Source organism: Electrona antarctica (genome assembly GCF_951216825.1).
Source record: "Electrona antarctica genome assembly, chromosome: 11".
Taxonomy (NCBI): Eukaryota; Metazoa; Chordata; class Actinopteri; order Myctophiformes; family Myctophidae; genus Electrona; species Electrona antarctica.
The window spans coordinates 27,622,083-27,648,104 of NC_136792.1; the positions used below are offsets into that span (position 1 = coordinate 27,622,083).

General features: G+C 40.7%; 1 protein-coding gene across 1 annotated transcript; it reads left to right on the plus strand.

The window, feature by feature from the left end:
- Nucleotides 1–8,826: 8,826 nt before the first annotated feature.
- On the plus strand, nucleotides 8,827–17,506 carry LOC306932083 (uncharacterized protein; the record flags this gene model as incomplete). The annotated part of the gene is made up of 11 exons (XM_079513786.1): nucleotides 8,827–8,916; nucleotides 9,024–9,056; nucleotides 11,508–11,569; nucleotides 11,657–11,883; nucleotides 12,394–12,674; nucleotides 13,735–13,860; nucleotides 15,942–16,080; nucleotides 16,262–16,309; nucleotides 16,461–16,532; nucleotides 16,884–17,171; nucleotides 17,490–17,506. The coding sequence occupies 11 exons, from the start codon at nucleotides 8,827–8,829 to the stop codon at nucleotides 17,504–17,506; spliced, it is 1,383 nt and encodes a 460-aa protein (XP_079369912.1).
- Between the last annotated feature and the right edge of the window lie 8,516 nt (nucleotides 17,507–26,022).

Genomic DNA, 26,022 nt, shown 5'->3' on the forward strand with positions numbered 1-26,022 from the left:
GAAGTAACTGGCCTTAGCTACATATGCTCCATATTTGTTTCTTATGGATAGGACACAAGGCTGAAGTGTCGTGACTCGTGAGGCGGTATTGTCATTGTGTGTGTGTGTGTGTGTGTGTGTGTGTGTGTGTGTGCGTGTGTGTGTGTGTGCGTGTGCGTGTAGTGGTGTACAGTACAGTGTGTGTGTGTGTGTGTGTGTGTGTGTGTGTGTGTGTGTGTGTGTGTGTGTGTGTGTGTGTGTGTGTGTGTGTGCGCGCGCGCGCGACTGTGCAGCGTATACAGTGTCCCACACTGGGTGTCGTTCGCCAAAAAATAACTGATCTACAAGATATGAACGCTTCGCATGGCGACGCGTTGATAGTTTGTATATCAGTTTTTTTGGTGACTGAGCAACACTGTCGTACTACAGAGTTATAAATAAGGCGGGATGATGTAGCCCCGCCCACCTGCAGCGCTCGCTTCTTCTGTGTTGTTCACGCATGCGCAGTAGCGCCGATCTGCAAAAAAGTCCGTTTGTATTGTTGTTTTTGGTAACTTTTAAAGGGGACATGCTTCACTGTTTTGCTCGCCGATCGTAATGGTTAGAATAGAGAATGGCAGTGTAAACTATATGTGTGTAATATCGCAATATAAGACTGTTTAACTGCGAATTTCGGAAGTTATGTCTTGCTGAAAATAAAGGAGCTTTAATATTTGCGGCTGGATAAAGGGATAATGCTGCTCCCGAATAAACAAGAAGAGAGAATGTGAGCCACGAGGGTTCAGAACTTCAGATTACACCGTAGCCGTATAGTGTAGTAGTAGTATAGTCCATAGAGTAATACAAGGATATAAAATGTTAAAGTCCTGGACAAAGCTGGTACCGAAATGCATTGTTTGATGCCAAACAAAGTGGACAGACAGGTCACAGACCGCAGAGTGTGAAGAGAGGATGGTGGCGGAGATGGAGAACTATGGAGCAGTTTCTCACCTGGAAGAAAGGTAAGAAGATCTGATGAATCATGCAATACACGCACTTGTCTTGTTGTGCTTGTGATTCTTTTTAAATTATGATTAATTTGTACATTATTCTGTTATACGGAAATATCAAATATGACAAGCCAAAAGACGTGCGTTATACTATTTTTCTATAACTGTCTATGACTGATATCCGAATAGAAACGATCGCGATTCGCGCCATGCCCCGTAACCTCTAATTAAATCCAGGGCTATAGGATACGCGGCTGATTGGTGTTTGTTTGTGTTGCATTGTTTGTTACTTTGATGTTCCAATGTGTTCACTAAACGCCTTACTAATTTACAACACAACACATGTAGGCTTTGCTCATTGTAGCACAGAAGAACTACAATGTTACTACAGTTGTTGGTTGCGTTTCACCATGAGCATCAGTCAGCGAAAAGCAGTGAACATTTATGGTCTATATAAGCCTATAGATAGTCCTGCTCTGCATGTGGCAGTTGATGGATCATGGACCTCAAACAGTAATACCTCACCATGCTTCCCATCCTCAAGAGCAGCCACTGACAAAGCAGCCACTGACTTTTGTTGGTAGCCTACTGCAGGTGTAGTCAGAGATCACAGCGTGACTCACAGCAGTGAAAACGGAATATTTTGATAACTTTGATTCACAGAGAGGATGGTAGTAGTAGGCCTGGCTACTATAGCAGAGATGTTGAACTATAGGGCAGCTTTTCACATAGAAGCCAAGCGTGGTAAGATTACATACAAAGTTACAAATCCGCGAGGTGATTGAGCTATATGGTAGCTTTAGGGGGGGGGGGGGGGGGGGGGCATGCATTAGAAATAAATGAACCCACAAAACTAGCATAATTTGTATTGTTGACCTATTTCTACCATATAGAGCGAATCTCGTTCAACTCTGACCCCTCTGTCACATGGAACTATAGTTGTGTGCTGCTGCTGGCATAGTGATACTGTACACACAACTTGTGTGTACAGTATCACTATGCCAGCAGCAGCACACAAGTTGACACAACATAGTATACTTACTTAATATTCCCCAAAACCAGACTAGAACTCAATTGTGTAGCCTAGTGTTACTGCACTCATTGTAGATGCCCTTGATGAGAATGTCAGCAAAATACAGAAAAGCCTAAATGCCCATACCTCCGATATTATATTGAAGGCATGTCACACATCTGTCCATCACTGAAGTGGTGCATTCAAAAACATCATACCCAATGTAATAAAACTTGAAAAGGTATTACTCTCAAGAGTTAAATTATTGTTAAACATCTACATTACTTAAATTACCTCGATATGAAAAGAGTTGAAAACCACTGCATTATTGGTGTTGATTGGTAATGGTATCTGTTATTATTAACCTGATTGTGGCAATCTCCGCAATTTAAGCTTTTTCTATGGTTCATTTTTGAACCTCTTTAAATTTAATTAAATGTACTTACTACTTAGTTATGCATTCAACATTGGAACACAACAACATAATGTTGATATTCCTTATGTTGAGCTCATTCGTACCAACAGCTGAGCTAAGTAATCTGTTGTGCTGTTGAAGAGCAAGGCAGGTAGACATGTGAATAGGACAGGTGATAGGGGTGGTACCTACTGGTGACTCATTGTCCTTTGGGAACACTATCATGTTGTTGCCTGGATATCGTTCTCTCAGAGATGAAGCCTGGGAAACCATTTAGTAACACAACAAATTTGCCCTGGTGCTAGAATCCTACATATCCTTAAAGCTTAAACCATGTACACACTATTTTTGCAGTTAGTATTACTGGCCAACCATGATAGTTCTACAGTGGCAGTAGCTTATCTCCTCCCTCATACTTTCAACTGTTCACTGTGTATTTATGGTGAAGTTGGTGGAACATGCAAATGTGGCTTTTATCTTTCCACCAGAGGCGTACAAAAGGACCGAGATAATGTAGTTGGAGAGAAGCAGAAACGGACGCAATTGAGAGGAGGGAAACTCGAGATCGAGTGTGAGAACATAGAACGGGCAGCATTAAGGTTGAGATGAGGATTTATGGTTGAGATGAGGGGATATATTGACCTTGAATAAAGCATAAACAGTGTTTCCTGGCCAGATGTTTGAAAACAATGGAACCACTCTCTGGCATATCAATGATTAGCAAAAGCCAAATAACTGGGCAATAAATATACATAGCCAAAAACGTAAGAGTTCTTATCTACCTCTCATTGCAGCATCAGCAGGTCTAGACTACTAGTACTTTCCCCTTTCATTTAGCATTTTTACAACTGAGAAAAAAAGACATGACCTAGTTTTGCACACATGCCAGTGTCGAGCTTGCTCTTCTGGTGTTGTTGGAACCCGAATTTAAGATTTGTTTGATTGTTTCTGGTTACACACATACCTCAAACCTGTTACCACTTGTTTGACGACCTCAGGGATCGTTATTTTTCAAGTGGGATTTTGTTCACGGTTGGTCATTTATCTACGAACAAATTTAAATAGCTAAACAATCGTGTCTTACTTCAAGCTGCAGTAACCACTGATGGCTGACCTTTGAACCTGATAGGCAGTCATGTAGAGATTGTTTCTGTAGTTCAGTTTTATTGCAACGCAACAGTGTCTATCATCTCATGTCCGGCTTGGCCCACTCTTCAAACATTACATTGTGTGTGTGCGTGTGTGTGCGTGTGTGTGCGTGTGCGTGTGCGTGTGCGTGTGCGTGTGCGTGTGCGTGTGTGTGTGTGTGTGTGTGTGTGTGTGTGTGTGTGTGTGTGTTGGGGGCGGGCAGTGTTCCACACTGCAGGATGAGATGGTGTCAGGAAAGTAAAGTAGGAACATGAGATGTGGCCAGCTTGCACATGTTTCCTGTTTTTGTGCCTCAGTTGGATGAGCGTACGCCTGTCTGTATCTGTGGGTGGAAATGGTGCATTTCCATTACCCTCTCCTTTATACAGATGGGCTTGCAGTTGGACAATGTATAAACATCCCTTCTAGATTCACAATATATTTTTAACAGGATCTGATTGTAACAGCTATTCTCACGACAGATATAAGCCTATAAGGTGTTGATGGTTCTTAACTTCTTGGTGATGTAATTCAAAGACATTGAAATATTTTATCTTTTACCCAACAGTGATGGACAAATCCCTGCCTCTGACCAAAAAGGTAAACACAGTAAGCCACTTTCTAACATGCTCAATATCTCTTCCTCTTGTTTGTGTCAGCCTGTCTGTTTCTCTCTCGTTCTCATCTTGCAAATTCCTTACACTTACTTGTTTATGGAATGATGCAGCTACGTAGTAGTCTTTAACAACCCTAGTCAGTTCTCAACATTTGTGTTGAGCTGTTATTTACTACTTTCTTTTATCTCATCTTTATTCCCTCCCACTTTCTGTCTGTCTCTACTCTCTAGTCCTCTCTAATTTCCCTATACTCTAATTTCCCTATAATTTGCATGGGAAGCCTGAGGTTGCATAGTGTGTGACTGTGTCTGTCTAACACTACTTTCTTCTTCCTTTCCTCCTTCCCTGTTAGCCATTCTCTCTGTCTGTGTCTGTACTCTAGTTCTCTCTAGGGATGGGACTGGTTTTACTATTAACCACGACTTAAAATGTCACAATTAATTCATTAATGGTAGAGGCTCAGTGCAATTTTGTGGGGAATAAAACGCTCTACTCGGTTCTAAATCTTTTTTAAAGATGTTAAAGATGCAGCTTTTATTTACTTCCAAAGAGATCTTTTTTTTTTAAATTGATGTTTATTTGTTAACATAAGTGGTGCAACCACTTCATTAAGGAGCTTTGTGTGTCTCTGCCTGGCTGCCTGGGTCTGTCCCTGTCTGGCTGGTTGGCTGGCTGGGTCTGATGGGTCACGAAAATAGAGTTTGGTTGGTTTTCACAATCAAGTGTCACTGTTGCGCAGCCTAACACACACACACACACATATTAACTGTATATATGATGATTTCGGGTGTGACAGTACAGTACAGTACAGTACAGTACAGTACAGTACAGTACAGTACAGTACAGTACAGTACAGTACAGTACAGGGACCCCCTGGGGACCCCCACACGGTAACTCTGTCATTTCTCAACCGTTTCGGACGCGGGGCGGCTCGTCGGAACCAGCCCCTGGGCTGGTTCATCTGGGCATCCAGATCCTGGGGATCTGGATGTTCCGGGGACCCCCCGGGGACCCCCACACGGTAACTCTGTCATTTCTCGACCGAGGAACACGTTATTCCAACCAGTTCCTTTCCCCTCCATCAGACACCCCGGCTGACCAGAGGGAAGCATTATAGATAGAGACCAGGATTACTGCATGTTTTTTGTGAGGGTACCTACCCTAGGCCCAGGGGACACATGGAGAACATGCAAACTCCACACAGAAAGGCCCTTTCGCCAACCCCACCTAGGGCATGGGTTCTCATTTGTTTATTTGTACTGTATGTATGTATTGTGTGGACACTGCATTATTTGGCTACAGTATTATTTGTATTTTGTAAGGCAGCAACTGTTAAAAAAACAACCAAGACATTTTCTGGGTAAAATATAATAAAACTTCTAATTTTGATATCCTCACTCATGCGATTTTATACATCCACCATTTGTGGAATAGATACATGTGTAATAATCAGGATAATGGTGAAATCATGATTATTTCTCTCTCATCCTCACTATGATCGTACTCTCAAAACCCACAATCGTGGCCCGGTTAGCTCAACCGTCCGGATGCTGCTGAGCCAGCCGGAAGCAAAAAGACATTAAAACTATATGCTGTAATCTTTTTGTACTTATATACATATCATTAGTGAGGTATTCAACAACATTATCAAATATCGCATGATTTTCTCATATGGTGCAGCCTTAATACTCAGCATCAGCAATGGTTTAGCTGATTAACTTTTGTTTAGGAACATACAACTTACTTGAGTTTTGCACTCTAAAGTTTGTAAGATTTGCCTAAACACAAGTTGTAAAAATAGGCATATTAAAAGACATTCAAACTATTATTTTCCAGTGTACAGCGCTCCCTCTCCTCATTCACTTTTTGAGACCCTAGGACTCTCCACATTATGTGTTTGATATTTCCCACATCTCTATCTTACCTCATATTTGTCTTTGAGTTCCAGAGTTCTGTAGGCCTAGTTCATGCAATTAATACATTTATGTTGTGGTTCATCCCTTCCACTAGGCTTCAGCTTTTGGTTGTGCCATATGCTTTGTCGACCAGTAGATGGCAGTCAACAACCACAAAAATACTTTATCTTAGACAGATAAAAGTGTGTGTGTGTGTGTGTGTGTGTGTGTGTGTGTGTGTGTGTGTGTGCGTGTGTGCGTGCGTGCGCGCGTGCGCGCGTACGTGTTCTACTTTTTTGTTGTTAGCTGAATGATAGGATTCTACTAGTGGAAAGGGTACTGTTCTAGACAGGCAGCCAGTGAGAGACATAGGCGAGTACAGGAGGCGTGTGAGGACAAGCAGAGAGAAAGGAGAGCGAGGGGTGCAGAGAGAGGTGAAGCAGACACATGTGGAGGAGAGAGATTGATGAGGAAGGTGCTGAGAGCGGAGCAGGGATGGACGTGCCCCATTGTTGGTCGGAGATAAAAGTCTGTAGCCCAGAGAAGATAGTCTCCTTCCATTAGCCAGACTGGCTTTCTGCCAGATGGCCTCGTCCACAGACGCTCACTATACTACTGACGGGCACAAAATAAGAGTCAACTTCACCGCATTCAATCTATATAAATGCACCACAATGTTAATGCACTCACTGCACTTACTGGAGACTGCTTTATATAGCACTTCAACTGCTGCAGAGGTTACCGATTAAAAACCTATTGCTGTCTTAATGTCTACAACTTTGTACAGATACTGTAAATTATTCTTTTATAAAGTTATATTTGCTTTTATTTGATATTGACAGTGGAGAGAGCATAGGGGAGTTACATGCAGCAAATGTTCCGGCAAGTGGAGAATCAAACTGGGGAGTTAGAACCCATGTGGTACGTGCCCTATTAACCACTCAGCTAGCGCCTTTCAAACTGGGGAGTTAGAACCCATGTGGTACGTGCCCTATTAACCACTCAGCTAGCGCCCCTCAAACTGGGGAGTTAGAACCCATGTGGTACGTGCCCTATTAACCACTCAGCTAACGCCCCTCAAACTGGGGAGTTAGAACCCATGTGGTACGTGCCCTATTAACCACTCAGCTAGCGCCCCTCAAACTGGGGAGTTAGAACCCATGTGGTACGTGCCCTATTAACCACTCAGCTAGCGCCCCTCAACCCATGTGGTACGTGCCCTATTAACCACTCAGCTAGCGCCCCTCAAAACCACAGTTAAAACAGGAACAAACACCCCTCCTCTACAGTATTTGGCAGCACGTCCCAATCTCAACAGGAGGATTGCCAGCCCTGTAGAGGAGAGATAGGTGACCAACAATCAATTGAACAAATTCAATTGATTTCCGAGTTCAATCAGGAATGCATTCAGATGTACAGATAAAACACATGCAACACAACCAAACAGTCACTTCCAAGCTGGCCAGTGATGATTTGTTTAGAAGCAGTTGTGCATTGTCTCTGTTAGTCTCTATAGGGCATGAGCTCTGGGCTGCCCTGTGACAAATAATTTGGTCAAATTTAAATAAGAGATGGATTGACATTTTATTTAGCAAGACTATAGTAGGTTGCAATATATCAGGACACAGACCTGCGTACATTATTATTACATTATATAGTGGTAAATTAGACAATTCACTGATAAAGGCATGTGGCAAGTCAAGTGCATTTACAGACAGCAACAACGCTATTGTTAATACTACTAATACATTTCTGAGAATGTGCATTAGGTTGGCAGGTCCCATCCAGCCATGTTACTGCTCTTTCCTTGGTGAATGAGTACAGTGAAACTATGAAATAGCTATAGGCTAGAATTCAGCTGGAAAAATGTGAGTCGTTTCTTTTGCACTCAGAAAAGACATTACTCGTACCAGTCAGACTGTTGGAGACTTGTGGGGAAACATTGGCAAACCATTTTCATGTTTTCTGGAGTTGCCCTTCTGTGGTTCCATTTTAGGGAAGTGTCCACAGTGTCCTGGAAGCAGTTTTTGGTGTTGACATTCCTGTATCTTGCAGATCTGGAAGGACCTCAATTTGCAAAGCAGGATCAGTATTTACTGAGGGTATTGCTGGTGGCATCCAAAAAAGAGGCTTACAAATATACCAACTATAAATGAATTGATTGATTTAATCTATAGTATTTATTATGGAGATAATTACATTCAGCTTTAGAGGTCAAGTTGAAGTCTTCACAGACAACTGGTTTAGATGGATTAGTCATGTCTCTACCATAAGACTAGCCTGACACTCATTTCGTTTGACATATATTTTTAATGGTAGCGATTCAGGAGCCAGGCTACCATAAGACCTGACTTTGTTTAAATTCAGTTAAATCTGTTTAACCTGTAGAAGTGGATGCACCTGTTCGAGGTACTTATGTATAATGATCATCAATAGAAAAAATAAAAAATAAATAGCTATAGGCTTTCCATCAAAGCCGCAGATGAATGGAAGTGAAAGAAAAAGCAGGCAATTTGTGAATAATTGACTTCTCAGCTCTCATATCATAACAAATACTAATTAGTTAATTGTATGTTATTACAGATGCCCTGACTGAAAGTGACAACAGTGGCTCAGGTATGTAGAAATATATTTTACACACTCAACAACAACTCATTCAGATGCTTACGACTACGCGTCTGGATAAATTATGAATTCATACAAATATATATATTTATTGTGTTTAAAAGGATTAATTCATTTTCTCTCTCTGCAGTTTGAAATTAATTTGTTTTCCTTCCTGTCCCATTTAATGAATAAGAGAACACAGGCACATCCACAGAGGAAAGCTCAGAGGAAGAGGAGGATGAAGAAGGCGATGAAGAGGAGGATGAGTGCCCTGGTGAGAGATGCTGATTCATATCCCTTTATTACTGCAAGCATCTAGGCTGCCTCTGATCTCCTAACTATGTCTCCCTACATTTTCATTTCTCCTTTCGTGGGTCTCAGCAGAAGTCTGTGCTGAGAAGGATGAAGACAGAGGTAGGAAGTAACACTAATAATCATAATCGCTCTAAAGTTGAATCTCAGTGCACCTAGAAAGGACTATATCTCTTTGATATTCTTTGCAGAGCCCGGGGAACATCATGTTGAGGGTTCCAGTAAAGGTGAGTGAAAGGCTTCGCACAAATTAACAAGACTAAGTCAAAACCTAGCAAGGGTGTGACGGGTGGAGGTTTACAGGGGCATGCCCCATGCAATTCTGAGGAAAAAGTACAATATATATTTTTTTATCTATATTTGCCAGAGGCAGCATACAAAGGGATAACACTGGAATTCTGCTCCAGAGACGCCAGACAAGAAAACTTAAGATAAAGATAAAGCCAAGCCATCGCCTTGGGATTTGAATTTAGAAATTCCCCAGTTTACAAGCAGTCTGTTCCAGAGATTTTCAGTAGCTCTTCCTTCAGCAGCACTGTTTATCATATTGTTGAGACTACTGTTATCTTCGGGAACATGACTGGTTAGTTTGTTAACAGAGGAATTGCTCCTCTGCAGCCAATCATTCTGCAGCCAGTCATTATCAACTGTGGCATGGGCAGTGCAGCCGTATGGTAGGCTGCTGATTTGCTAAGTTAACTGGAATATTGCTCGAGCCAAGGCTGCTTCTGAGAATTGGACAGAGTCCCCCCGCCAGCCAAGCTGGTTGTTCTCAGGCCTCATTGATTGATTGATTGATTGAAGAATTTATTAACAGTTTGCAGAATTACAGTACATTTCAAGCACAAACTCAATACAAAGGCTGTTAACTGTGAGTGGACGACCCAATTAAGCATTACACTTGTTTCCAACAGGGTCCACCATGTTCAAATCATCAAAACATTTAGAGACGTACAAATAGACACTTCTATAGACAGAACAGGAATTCATCATACACACGTATCAAACACCATCAAACAAATATTTGGTCGTTTTTTTTAATGGCCGCCAGAATGCTTTTCCAATGGGAGTCACATGGTTTGACCAAACATTTGTGTTTGATAGTGTTCTGTTTGATGGTGTTCTGCCCCTCCCCCCCATCAAACAAAAATGTTTGGTCAAACCTAGCTCTGGTCCATAGCTCTAATGTGTTTCATTTGGAGCTATGTTACTCTCAACTTCCGCCGCTCGCATGAATGCAGACCAGCCTCTCCTCTTTAGCGTAAATAAAAATAACGTTTTTGCTACTCACCAAAACAAAGGCGGGTTGTGTCATTAGAAAGCCTACCTTCCTTAGTGGACGCACTCTGAGCCCCCCACCACACGTATAAACTGGACTTTTTGGTGAGTAGCAAAAACGTTCTTTTTCTTTACGCTAAAGAGGAGAGGCTGGTCTGCATTCATGCGAGCGGCGGAAGTTGAGAGTAACATAGCTCTAAATGCAACGCATTAGAGCTATGGACCAGAGCTAGGTCAAACCATGTGATTCCCATTGGAAAAGCATTGTGTCGGCCATTAAAAAAAAACGAGCAAACATTTGTTTGATGGTGTTTGATACATACACATATCGAACGAGCATTCTGTGTTCCGTCTGTGTTTCAGGCCTCATGAGTCACTCACGTTGGCTGAGTTGAGATCTCTAGAAGTCGACCGCCGAGGTCATTGTGACCCTTATGGGGAGCCCAGTTGCGTATACAGCTGGGCTGATAATGAGGGCATGAGATTAGCACCTGCCGAGTTCTTGTCTGTTTTTTTCTCTAGCTTCTCTTTCTTTCTGATAGCTAAATAAGTGTCATAATCCGATTAATCATTTAAATTATCGGCCGATGAATCGATTATGAAAATAGTCGTTAGTTGCAGCCCTATTCTCCTCAACTGTCTGACAGTATTAATATTCTGAGTCAGATGTGTATTTCGTGTCGAATTTCAAAGTGCTTTTCCCACCGCAGGACCTAGATTGGCTGAGTATGGTTATGCTGAGCTGTGGCGCCTGGGCACGATTCCGCTCCAAACAGAGCCAAACTGATCAAATGGAAATGCAGTTGGAACACTTTATTAACAGTGTGATGCAGTGGACAAGGGCCTCTAATGGTTTTGACCCCATGTTTGTTTCAACTCTTCTTTTGCCCTACAGAATCAACTGCCGGACCCCCCGGACCAGCGGGCTCCAAAGGCATAGGTATGTCTAATCACGAACAGGTTCAACTGGGATGATTGTACACTTCAGATGGTTGGGAGGTACATGGAGATACATGGAGATGTTTTCTTGCATGGCTAACTGTTGTTTTGTTTTCTTAACAGATGAGATGTATGTCAAACCATGTTGTGAAAGATGCAAAGCCATACCGCAGGTTAGTGTCCCACACCCGATATTGTCATGGTCCATCTCTCTTGATAATTCTTTTGTACTTTTTTATTGGTATTTTCAAATTTTGAACATAATTCTTGTACAGCTATGCACAGCTATTCCAGATAACTCTCAATGATGAGCTGTTTGTTTTGTTTGTTGTATAGAGCCATGGCAATGAGCTGGTAACTCCCAGGAGGATCTCTAAAGGACGTCAACAACTCTTACTGTGAGTGTCAACATCTTGTGTCTATCTGCCCACTGATGTGGTATGGCTTTATGTGTCTTTGATTATGCCTGGCTGTGTGTGTATCAGGGTACAGCTTGAAGGAGAGGGAACATACGAGTGTTCGGTCACAGGCCTGGTGTTCGAGGTATCAGAGCAGGTTCAGCTGCAGTACTCGGTCCTGTCCTGGTCCAAGTTTGGCACGTTCCTCACAGACTCCTGGAAGTTCGCCGGACCCATCTTCAATGTTGACACGGTGAAAAAAGATGCGTCCGTCCTCAAGTCCATCCAATTCCCCCACTCATTGTGCCTGGCAGGTGAGAACATAGGCTGGCTTTCCCCATCTTCCATGTTCAGTTACATGTTCATGTGTCATGAATACAGATGATGGCCAGGCCATCATGGCCTCATGGTGCATCATCCTGGCCGCTGCGATATTACTATGAACATCCAACCTTTCCAATAATAGAGCATGTATTGTAGATGTTTGGACACCTTGCACTGTGATGTGGTGTTACACCAGGTTACTGTCATGTTTATCTACTGGGGACACTTCTGCTCGTTACTACATTTGTTTATTTTCACAAGACAGAGCATATTAATGAACACAGACATCAGATTTAGCAAGAATGCTAACTTTCATCCGTAGTCCCCGCAGGAAACATGTAATGGCGATAAAACACCAATACGATATGGCAAAGAGATAAATAAATACATAATATAAACGTTTGTGTAAACAATGAATGTAGATGTATGTACATACTGTACATACATACACAACGTAGTTATTATGCACATCTTAAGTATCGAACCTTTCCTCCACACAGAGCCAGACACAGAAATGACTTTCAGCGTCCTGCACATCAAGCACAACCGTCCAGCCATTGAACCAACGGTGGACCACTCAGGTAGCCATGTGAAGTGGCACGTGTCCTCCCTGTCACCTGTTGGTCCCATCTTCAGGACGAGTCAGGCCGAGGTCGTCCATGATGTTCCTCATCATGGACTGGTGCTCATCTACAAGGACCGGGAGAGCAGCAGCAGCAACAACAACAACAGCTTCAGCTTCCGCATCTATCTGGCCACCAACAACTCCTCTGATATCAAGGTGAGGAGAGGATAGACTGATGACGAGGTCAGAAGATGTGCGTGTGTGTGTGTGTGTGTGTGTGTGTGTGTGTGTGTGTGTGTGTGTGTGTGTGTGTGTGTGTGTGTGTGTGTGCGTGTGCGTGTGCGTGCGCGTGCGCGTGCGCGTGCGCGTGCGTGTGTGATCAGATACCCTAAGTGATGAAGGTCTTTGTACCACAACCTTTTTGTTCCGAATGAATAATGTTTTTTAGTTGCAAGTGAATTAGACCTTGAACTGGAGTCCTATTTTCTACGATAGTCTGCTTATGGTCCTCCCCGACGCACCTGTCAGGTACTTACGTGTGCAAAGGTTCTGCTCTTTTATACAAAATACCTCATTCACCCAGTGAATCAATTGCAATTATTTTGTGGAACCAAATTATGTGCTACTGTCACTTGATTTGATTTGATTTGATTTAGCACAATTTAAAAACAATACAAAATAATACACACAATATAAAAAGGGAAGTGCCAGGAGGAGGCTTCGGCCCATGTACAACACAATAAAAACATTTAAAACATGATTTGTAAACAAGATACATATCATTTACTAATAACATGATTGAAGAATAATATAAAAAATTAAATAAAGAGGTCTGGAACATGATTGAAATACTTGATTATCATAGTTGGCATATAAGGATTTACATTATTAGTATTACCTAAAAAGGTGAGGGGTGAGTAGCCTGTCTAGTGTTGTATTTGTGAATTTGAGAATTTGTTTGAAAGTAGTTAGTAAAGTTACTAAATGAAAAACATAGTGGCACTCATGCTTCTTGCACGCACACACATGTGTATCTGTGTGTGTGTGCACAAAGACGCGTATTCTGATAAAAAACTTTACTTGACACACCATTTTTCACTCACTGAAAAAGTGTTCTGTATCAATGTATCGCCTTTTTTTTCAGAGACACGTTCAGTCTTACCACCCTGACAAAAGCTGTTTGTATTGATACATTAGTATGCCTGTATCCATCCATCTCTCACCTCCTTCCTCTTCCATTCTTCCTTCTCCACCTTGTCCACCTGGTGTGTTTCAGGACATCCGCAAGGCTGTGTGCGGCTCCAACAGGCGTTACATGAAGATCGAGAAGCCTCCCACCTGCAAGCTGAATGGGAGGAGGTACCATCTCATGAGTGAGCCAGACGGGGAGATCAAACCTGAGGTGTGTTTGTGTGAATGCTACAGTGTACACCAGGGGGGGATTGGAAGAGAGAGAGAGAGAGAGAGAGAACCTCAAAAAATGATAAAAACTACATGCTATAGCCTTCCGTCCGAAACCATGAACTATAGCATGTCGTTTTTCCCGATTTCGGAGGATTTAAAAAAAAAGATGAATATCACAAAAGCGAAAGGCACTCCGAGACCATGGTCTCGGAGTGATTTTCGTCTTTTTTTCCAATCCTCAAAAATGATGAAAAACGGCATGCTTATAGTATGCCGTCTGAGATGGGCTACAGCCCATGGTCAAAAATGATGAAAAACGAGGGTTTGAAAAAAGACGAAAATCACTCCGAGACCATTGTCCATTGTCTCGAGTGATTTTCGTCTTTTTTTCAAATCCTCAAAAATGATGAAAAACGGCATGCTATAGTATGCCGTCCGAAACCATGAACTATAGTATGTCGTTTTTTCTCGATTTTCATCTTTCTCTCAAAACCTCAAAAATCGAGAAAAACGACATGCTATAGCCTTCCGTCCGAAACCATGAATTATAGTATGTCGTTTTTTCTCGATTTTCATCTTTCTCTCAAAACCTCAAAAATCGAGAAAAACAACATTCATGGTAACACTAATGAACACTAATGAAACACTAATGAACACTAATGAAACACTAATGAACACTAATGAAACACTAATGAACACTAATGAACACTAATGAACACTAATGAACACTAATGAAACACTAATGAACACTAATGAAACACTAATGAACACTAATGAACACTAATGAAACACTAATGAACACTAATGAAACACTAATAAACACTAATGAAACACTAATGAACACTAATGAACACTAATGAAACACTAATGAACACTAATGAAACACTAATGAACACTAATGAAACACTAATGAAACACTAATGAACACTAATGAACACTAATGAACACTAATTAAACAATAATGAACACTAATGAACACTAATGAAACACTAATGAACACTAATGAAACACTAATGAAACACTAACGAAACACTAATGAACACTAATGAACACTAATGAAACACTAATGAACACTAATGAAACACTAATGAAACACTAATGAACACTAATGAAACAATAATGAACACTAATGAACACTAATGAACACTAATGAAACACTAATGAAACACTAATGAACACTAATGAAACACTAATGAAACACTAATGAACTCTAATTAAACACTAATGAACACTAATGAACACTAATGTAACACTAATGAAACACTAATGAACACTAATGAAACACTAATGAAACACTAATGAACAGTAATGAACACTAATGAAACACTAATGAACACTAATGAACACTAATGAAACACTAATGAACACTAATGAAACACTAATGAAACACTAATGAACACTAATGAACACTAATGAACACTAATGAAACACTAATGAACACTAATGAAACACTAATGAACACTAATGAAACACTAATGAAACACTAATGAACACTAATGAACACTAATGAAACACTAATGAACACTAATGAACACTAATGAAACACTAATGAAACACTAATGAAACACTGCCTTCCGTCCGAAACCATGAAGTATAGTATGTCGTTTTTTCTCGATTTTCATCTTTCTCTCAAAACCTAAAAAATCGAGAAAAACGACCTGCTATAGCCTTCCGTCCGAAACCATGAACTATACTATGTTGTTTTTCTCGATTTTCATCTTTCTCTCAAAACCTCCAAAATCGAGAAAAACGACATGCTATAGCCTTCCGTCCGAAACCATGAACTATAGTATGTCGTTTTTTCTCGATTTTGATCTTTCTCTCAAAACCTCAAAAATCGAGAAAAACGGCATGCTATGAACATGTGTACAGTATTTATTTGTTTGTTTGTTTGTGTTATTAAAACTTGATTAAAGTGGCTTGTATTTCTTTGTTTTTGTTTTTAACTTATGAAATCAAATATCATATTTGTATGTGGCTCATGACCGAAATAAAGCAGATAATAATTATGATACATAGTATTTATGTGTAAATGCCAGAGTTAAAGGCAAAGCGGTTTGTTTATGTGTTTCTCTGCAGCACTTGGACTTTACCCCCCTGGCTGTTGTACCAGTGAAAGGTTACTTTGAGGCGTTCTTTGAGCAACCACCTCCCTTCAACTTGTCTCTTATAGAGACAGACACTGACCAGACCGTGTGGTCTGCAACCATTAGAGAAGGTACACAGTCAAAGCCTTTGTGTTAATTTAACACGGAAGAGCATGAATGGAACCAAAAGGGTCCATTCAGGTCTGTTTGGTTCCATTTGTATGCTCTCCTAATGTCCGTGTACAGTGTACACATGCGTGATTGTGTGTATTTCAGTGTGATGACACTTCCTGTATTTTGTGGTTTTGTCAGGCGACTGTGTGGACAGGACTGTTAAAAATCCAAAGAAAACGTCAGACAGTAAGTATACCATGGCATATTAATAATGTCTTTGTTGTTGTGTTCCAGCATATTTAAAGACTTAATCTCAACTTGTTATTTTCCTACAATGCTGCCAGGCTTTTGAGCATTGCAGCAGCACAGTGTGACTATCTCTCCACCTGTCTTACAGGCAGGAAACGGAGCAGCAGCACATCAGAGGAAGAATTTCACAACAAAAGACCTCGATGGCTAGATGAGTCAGGTGATTTCCCACCTCTGGTGTCACTATAACATCCTGCATCAAGTTCTAAGATCTTGCTTCTACGACATAATTATAGTTTTTATTTTACATATATTACAAGTTACGTGTGTGTGTGTGTGTGTGTGTGTGTGTGTGTGTGTGTGTGTGTGTGTGTGCGTGTGTGTGTGTGTGTGTGTGTGTGTGTGTGTGTGTGTGTGTGTGTGTGTGTGTGTGTGTGTGTGTGTGTGTGTGTGTGTGTGTGTGTGTGTGTGTGTGTGTGTGTGTGTGTGTGTGTGTGTGTGTGTGTGTGTGCGTGCGTGCGTGTTTGTGTGTGCATATTTCTGTGTATTTCTGTGCATATTCCTTTTCCAGACGGATTGCAAGCAGCCCAGAGATGCCAGGGGGATATCTCGGAGAAGCAGCTGCTGCAGGTGGCCAAGCTGCTGGGGAAGGAGTGGAAGCAGGTGGCCATCTTCCTGGACCTGAGCTCCACTGAGCTGGACGACATCCAGGCGGCCGAGAAGGACGTCACCATGCAGAAGCACAGGATGCTGGTCATGTGGAAGAGCCGCAGGCAGACTGGACAAGCCACCGTGTCCAACCTGCGGGACAGTCTAAATGAACTGGACGACCTGCCTAACGAGGTCCATGACATCCTGGGTATGATGATGATACACACAGTTACAGAGCTACATGGGCCAGTGCTTCTCAAAGTGGGGTCTGGGGAACAACCCCAGGGGTTCCGGGGGGGTCCTCAGACAGATTTGTTAATGTAGCATCAACATCAGTTTAACAACTTATTAACTTGAAATAAATCTACATTTTTAACAACCCAGATCTTGTATGGGGGTCCCTGTCTGATGGGGGGTGGGGGTTCTGTTCAAATGCAAGACGTTTGAGAAGCACCGACTAATATAACATAATGACACTAATGAATGAACTAATAAGTGAATACTTTCTCTCTGTCTCTATCCTCAGACATGATGGACAAATGAGATGCATACGAGTTTCATGGTCAAGAAGAATGAATGACTCAGGAAATAACAGCGTGGCTTGTCATTGAGGGCTCACCCTGATACACTGAAACGCCATGTGAAATGTTTTGTGGCGGTCTTAACATGGGCTGGCCGATGCTAAGACCACATTACACTGACTGGATGTCAGTAGGGTGAGCTCAAGTCAGCTAGAGAAATGACCTGTATTTCTCCAAAGCTTTACTTGTATTCCTTTATTATTGAATGGTACTTCAATGGGAATGTATTGTTCAGGCTTTGCCCTACTGTACATACTGTACGTGTAATGAATTCAAGTTTACCATGTTCATTGTTTACCAAGCCATGGATGCTAAGCATTATCAGGAGTGGCGGTGGCCTGAACATCAAGATGTTTGGTAGCTAATAATCATGTATGGCCAACCTAAAGGTAGGTCATCGATATGTTCGGTAGCTAATCACGTATATAACCTATAAAGGTAGGTTATCAATATGTTAGGTAGCTAATCACGTATTTAACCTATAAAGGTAGGTTATCAATATGTTAGGTAGCTAATCACGTATTTAACCTATAAAGGTAGGTTATCAATATGTTAGGTAGCTAATCATGTAGCCAGTTACAGATGTAAATTAAGGTGCTGCACTGAAACTGTAAAGGGGGAGGGAGGTTTAGTATCCAATCAGGAATGACCACTAAATGACTGGATATTTCGCTTTTTATACATTTCTTTTGTACATATCTACCTGTTTTTGTAATGTTTTCTTTTTTACATTTCTTTTTCATTTGTATTTTGTATGTTTAAATGTTGTTTATGTTGTTTTGTATGGTTACTTGACAATACCCAACCTGTAGATCTGGTTGGATTTATTTCTGAAAAACTTGATGAATTCTGATACATTCCTACTGTCCCCCTAATCAGGAAAGACAACTCTGTTTGTGAACAGAGATTACTTAATTAATTTTACACAAAATATAAGCTGCTCAAAAAGAGGCAATGGACATTTTATACACATGACTGAACGTTATTGTAGCTGTGTCTTAGAGTGTAGCGGTGGCAACGGTGGCCGACCGGATTGCGGAGCGATCTTGATACCGGAAGGTCGCCAGTTCGAATCAGCGGTCCGACACGTTAAAATTACCACCGCTGAAGTGCCCTTGAACAAGGCATTGAACCACTACGATGAAATGTGTTCTATGAGCAGGGCCTGGCTGGAAACAAGTTCTTGAGCTTAGCCCAGATACCCTGGGTAAATATAGTAATCATTTCATTTCAGCTAGTCTCTCGAGAAAGACTGTTGAGGGTGCTGTTTTCCCTTTGTTTTGCAGATGGGTTCCCAACATCCCAGAAGTTACCTTCAATTATGTTTTCTGTTATATTTCATGACAAAACTACGATATAAATGTATTTTTATGTCAAATTCAGAAGTGAGTTTCATGTCAGAACATGAAATTATTTTTCTGTCCGCTCTGTTGTCAATAGATTATTTTGGGAGCTTTTAAAACGGTGTGCGGATCTCCTCTCTCCTTTCATGTCAGAACAACCAATGAAATAATGTTCTAAATACTTCCATAAACATTGTGCACTTGTTTGTATCAAATTTGTCACATTCCTTATTTGAGCCCCTGAAAGGACTCTGGGAAGTCTGGGTATAAAAAAGAAGAAGAAAAAAAAAAGACACATTTGTCTTAACATGGGCTGGCCGATGCTAAGACCACATTACACTGACTGGATGTCAGTAGGGTGAGCTCAAGTCAGCTAGAGAAATGACCTGTATTTCTCCAAAGCTTTACTTGTATTCCTTTATTATTGAATGGTACTTCAATGGGAATGTATTGTTCAGGCTTTGCCCTACTGTACATACTGTACGTGTAATGAATTCAAGTTTACCATGTTCATTGTTTACCAAGCCATGGATGCTAAGCATTATCAGGAGTGGCGGTGGCCTGAACATCAAGATGTTTGGTAGCTAATAATCATGTATGGCCAACCTAAAGGTAGGTCATCGATATGTTCGGTAGCTAATCACGTATATAACCTATAAAGGTAGGTTATCAATATGTTAGGTAGCTAATCACGTATTTAACCTATAAAGGTAGGTTATCAATATGTTAGGTAGCTAATCACGTATTTAACCTATAAAGGTAGGTTATCAATATGTTAGGTAGCTAATCATGTAGCCAGTTACAGATGTAAATTAAGGTGCTGCACTGAAACTGTAAAGGGGGAGGGAGGTTTAGTATCCAATCAGGAATGACCACTAAATGACTGGATATTTCGCTTTTTATACATTTCTTTTGTACATATCTACCTGTTTTTGTAATGTTTTCTTTTTTACATTTCTTTTTCATTTGTATTTTGTATGTTTAAATGTTGTTTATGTTGTTTTGTATGGTTACTTGACAATACCCAACCTGTAGATCTGGTTGGATTTATTTCTGAAAAACTTGATGAATTCTGATACATTCCTACTGTCCCCCTAATCAGGAAAGACAACTCTGTTTGTGAACAGAGATTACTTAATTAATTTTACACAAAATATAAGCTGCTCAAAAAGAGGCAATGGACATTTTATACACATGACTGAACGTTATTGTAGCTGTGTCTTAGAGTGTAGCGGTGGCAACGGTGGCCGACCGGATTGCGGAGCGATCTTGATACCGGAAGGTCGCCAGTTCGAATCAGCGGTCCGACACGTTAAAATTACCACCGCTGAAGTGCCCTTGAACAAGGCATTGAACCACTACGATGAAATGTGTTCTATGAGCAGGGCCTGGCTGGAAACAAGTTCTTGAGCTTAGCCCAGATACCCTGGGTAAATATAGTAATCATTTCATTTCAGCTAGTCTCTCGAGAAAGACTGTTGAGGGTGCTGTTTTCCCTTTGTTTTGCAGATGGGTTCCCAACATCCCAGAAGTTACCTTCAATTATGTTTTCTGTTATATTTCATGACAAAACTACGATATAAATGTATTTTTATGTCAAATTCAGAAGTGAGTTTCATGTCAGAACATGAAATTATTTTTCTGTCCGCTCTGTTGTCAATAGATTATTTTGGGAGCTTTTAAAACGGTGTGCGGATCTCCTCTCTCCTTTCATGTCAGAACAACCAATGAAATAATGTTCTAAATACTTCCATAAACATTGTGCACTTGTTTGTATCAAATTTGTCACATTCCTTATTTGAGCCCCTGAAAGGACTCTGGGAAGTCTGGGTATAAAAAAGAAGAAGAAAAAAAAAAGACACATTTGTGACCTCATCTAAAAACATTCGCCAGGTTACTGTATATTACTAGCTTCTATCAGTCATGTCTAACTTTTTAGATTTTTCAGGGACATGGACACTGCAACAACATTAAATTGCAATAAATACTTTATTATAAATAGACAAATAATAAATACCATCACATTCAAATAAATAAATAAATATATATATTCCCCCAAAATTGTGGAATACATTACTAGAAAGATATTCTAACATCAGCCTCATAAGCTGGGCTGGAGCTATAGGTTCAGTAGCTGCTCATAAACAAGTGTTTTGTCTAGTGTAGTTCACGACTAGTAAATGAGTTGTAAACAATCGTAGTGAATAAGTCAAATATGTAGACGTCTTTGTTATAGGTGATGTTAAAGATGAGAATAGTGGTGGTCGATGGTAAAGAGGATGAAGAGAATCTACTTCTTGTGGTCTCCAGAGGAGATGTATCCCAAAGCTCTGCTGATGGTGATGGCACGGCTACGGAAGGCTTTCATCACCTTACACATCTGCACCTTGTTGTCAAAGGTAGATGTAGTGGTCCACATCTCGGACACAAGGCTCACCTAAAAACAACGGAAATACACAACATGAAGGCTCTTGAATCTTTGTTGCACAACAGTGTCACTCATCTAAATTATCTCGTTTTTCAAAATATGCAATGTGACGCGTTGTGTTGTTTCACGTTAATTTAATTCAGTGATGTAATGGCACTGACCAAGTGACCAAGCAGATGCTGTTAATCTACAATCTTTCATCAACACAAGGATTTTGAGTGCCCATTGTGGTTTTGATCTCCCTTTATCTCTAGTTTGGTCGTGTAGATATATAACTGTGTTAAATGGGGAATGGACAAAATGAAGAAATATATAAAAAATATATACCTGTGAAGAATTATTCCCTTCATCTGGAGCCTGGCAACAGTTCTGTGCAAACCGAGGAAAAGAAATGTTAAGGCAACAGAGGCTGTTATTTCCCAGTACATTTTCACTGTTTCTGTCTTTAATACTACCTCACTCTCTTAAGTGAGAAATGGAAACAAGGATAGTTGCCTTGTTCGATTCAAACAACGAACTACCATGTACACACACACACACACACACACACAACTGCACTCACATACACACACACACACACACACACCACACCTTTAGATTCCTTATTGTTTCCATTGTGGCACGTAGTATTGGGTTGTTTGGTGCTGAAGTCAGAGTGTATGTTGGATGTGCTGACTGGGCATGGATGTAGGTCTTGATAGCAGAATGATAGTAGGACAAGTCCTTCATGATATTCCCCAGACATTCACTCTGTGTGACAAACAAGAGTGATGAACTTATCAGCAAAGAGCAAATCTGATTAGTCTGTAAAGCTTTAAATTAGAAAAAGTGGAATTTATATATAAATGTATAACTTACCTCATTGAATGGTGAATTCCTTTGTGATGTGCAAGCTGAATTCTAGAGGATGAAATTAATAGTATAAATAAAGGTTTTATTTGATTTTTTATTTATTTGGAGGCCAGTGATATGAATAAGGGACTGGCTTCTCAAAAGCATATACATGTCATGGAGCATGTTTGGTTCTATACTGTAGGCTAAATGAGTGGAACAACCTAAATCCAGCACTTTTTTCTAATTGAAAACAATTCCAGTTAAAAACAAATAAACAAATAAAATAACTATAGCAGTGTATTAATGTAGGCCAACCTGTGGAATGATGGGTGCGCAGGTTTGTACTGTCTGAGATTTCATCATGCTGTCATCCAACACTGTACACTCCTCGCCTTCATATTTGTCCTGCAACACAGATGATACGAATGGATTTAGCAAAAACTATTTGTGCGTGCGTGCGTGTGTGTGTGTGTGTGTGTGTGTGTGTGTGTGTGTGTGTGTGTGTGTGTGTGTGTGTGTGTGTGTGTGGGGGGGGGGGGGGTTCATGAAAAGGGTCACTTTTTTTAGGGTTGAGGTTACAAAGATAGGCATCTATGAAATTGGATTGAAATTAGCCTACTTGCCGCAGGCAGACAGAGAGACTAGCCTAATACACGAATTCAAAATGTACTCACGTCCTTCACGAGCTCACTGATATGTTGTAGAAGCGTTCTGGAGAGTGATGATGAACATGAGGAGGAACAGTCCAGGCTTAATGGACTGGGCTGGCGGTGTGGGACCGGCCCTGCGGACGTCCTCCAGCTCAGCAGCGCCAGAAGCAGCACGCAAATCGTCACATCTGCAGGAGAACATCGTTTAAATAATAGGTTGGAAGCTGTCAGTCATATAGGCCTGGCCTATATGCTATAATAGTCAAGTCGCATGAAAAGGTAATTGTAGAAAGAATAGGTCTTCTACACAGCCTATATGTTATAGGCTTGTTTTAGAAGATTAAAAACCTGCGGAGCATTCATGAAAAAAAAATTAAATAGAAATCCTGGCAAATATTTATTTTGTGACATTTGGTTTAATTGATGAATCTTACATAAATTAAAGGTTGCCATCGTCTTTTAGTGAGTGAGTGAGTGAGTGAGTGAGTGAGTGAAGTCAGTGGTGGTGTATGTGTGTCCAGTTATCATGCATCTGTGTGTCTTTGCACTGGTAGCCTATGATTTATATAGTCAACTCAACTGAATAGAAATTCCCTCTGCAGTCTTTAAGGTCGACGTAAACAAAGTAGTGAACCAAAAGAAACTATAACGTCATGATATGTAATTTCCTGTGGTGTGGGACTCACTCAGCTCCTCCAACTATCCAACCAAGTGAAAAAGAAACCACGACTTGTTTCGACGGAAGGCAGGACGGGGACCGTCGGCTACTTTCCTGCGCATTTTTCTGCAAACTGTTAAGTAGCCTAGGCTATTCAATCAATCAATAAACGATTAGCCTTATAATAATAATAGCATAGCATATTATTATTATTATTATTATTATTATTATGAGCCTATTATCATTATTATTTATTGATTTATATAACACCGATACCGAATCTGACCGATTCAGATATACAGAGGACCACAATGAAAACAAGCCTATAGGGCTTGGCCCAAAGCCTGTTAATAAAGTATTCAATCAATCAATAAATAGCATTATACTCTTTTTCAAGTGTTTGTTTTCACAACTGAATGACTGAATGAGATGAGTACACAAATTAAATGTAGATTTCTTTTTAATTTTCTTTTTTTTTTGCTGGTGTTATTTTGAGACCATTCCGATACCGATATGGCATTTTTATGGCCGATTCCGATTATGCAGGTTTTGTATTGACTTGTGCTTTCGTTTAAAATGTACCCATTCTACATATTGTGAAATAAGAAAATCAATCAATCAATCAATCAATCAATCAATCAATCAATCAATCAATGTCTGTCTGTGTTTGTATGGAGTTGGAACAATAGATATTCAGGAGGCGGAGAAACACACATTGACCCTGCCCTTCATGCCACTCTCCGCCCTCCACGTCAATCTACCTGTCCCTATTTATACCTGCCCAGTACCACCCAGAATCCTCCATGTTTCGCCCGCCTCGCTGCGTCGCACACTAGTCGCCTTCCTACAGGCTTCTCGCAACCCACCCCCACCCCTTCACCTCCATAGCATCTCCTTATACTAACTACTATATTCACTTTGCCAAAAGTGGATCAAACGATTAAAACAAAACTCTATTCTCCTTCTCAGGTTCCTGCTGGGGGTAACCGTCCATGCGCACCATCAGACGAACGCCATACGACGGACGCCATACGACCTCACCCCCAAAGACCCCAGGGTCGGCGACCCGCCCTGGAAACTACACACCTGCATTCTTCATTCATTCCTTCACCCCTCCATTTCTTCACTGTCAATAAATCCCTTAAACCTCCCCAATGGTGTGTTTATTCCGACTAGTGAATTGGGTGAGCAGAGCAGCATAAAAGGCCCATTCATAGGCCTACTATAACCATGTAGCCAGCCAGTGCTGTTGTTTTAATACGATAAACATTTCTCTCATCATTTCTTTTTATCGTTGAAAACCATGAAAACGACATAGCCTACTATAGTGCAGGGCAGCAGGGCTTGACATGCATTAACTTTTTGAGGCACTCCCATTCACTTGCCCGGGCACAAAGGTCACTTGTCCAAAGCACGATCACACACAAATACATTTTAAATCAACTAACAGTAAGTTGATTTTGGCGAATACATGTTTGAATATTAGATGAATATTCTTGGTTTAGTTAATAGCCCTAGAGTGTCTGTGATCTTACATTCCAAATACACAGCCATAGATCGGTCCTTTCCGTGCATAGTTAGCAGACTGACCTCGCCTGCATTTAAACTTGTAGCACTGGGTGTGTTCTCCTAAGACTTGAGTGAGACATTGTCCTCTAGATGCGTATCCATTTGAATTGCCACTCTTCACATGGACAACATTCTGTCAGCGACGAGGCCGGACCTGAAATGACTGCTGGACTGAAAATATGAACCCTTCCTTTGGGAACAGTCGATGTTGCAAGCACACAATGGACAGGTGTGTTGTGATTGGTGTGGTGTAATTGATCACACTACCCTTGTGTGCACCATACATTTGTGCTTCCCAAAGGACATTTAGATGTTCAGTCAATCAGTCCTGAACAGCTGCACTCATTCCGGGTACGTCCCTCGCTGGAGAGAATGTCGTCCGTGCACAGTTCGTGGGAAAGTAGAGACATTTTACTAAATACAATATTGTTGGCCGCTAGGAGTGTCACAGAAAAAGTGAAACCATGAGTAACTTGTCCAACTGACAAAATTTAAGTCACAAAATGTGGTGTGTCAGTGTGTGCATCCCCTATGGTTCCTTCTAGGGGGTGGCCGGCATGAAAAGGTTAATGGTGGTGCTATGGTTTTATTTTATTTTAACATATTATGCCAATATATGGCAAGTATATGCAGAATATAGCCTATGCTGCATATGCCATATTCAGATTCATATATGTGCATATACAGTATGTGAATGAATAGGAAATATATGTCTATAAATAGCTTACGCAATTTATATTTCCATGTGGGCGGTGCGTCAGCTAGCTCAGGACGTAACAGGGTTTGCATGGCCAAATAGGTTTGGGAACCGCTGGTATAGCCTATTTTTTTTCATCGTTTAAAAATAAAAGATCATGAAAAACAACATACTATAGTATGTCGATTTTCATGTTTTAAAAAAAATCATGAAAATCATGAAAAACAACATACGTATGTCGATTTTCATTTTAAAAATATATCTTCAAAAACCATGAAAGATGTTTTTGATTTTCGATT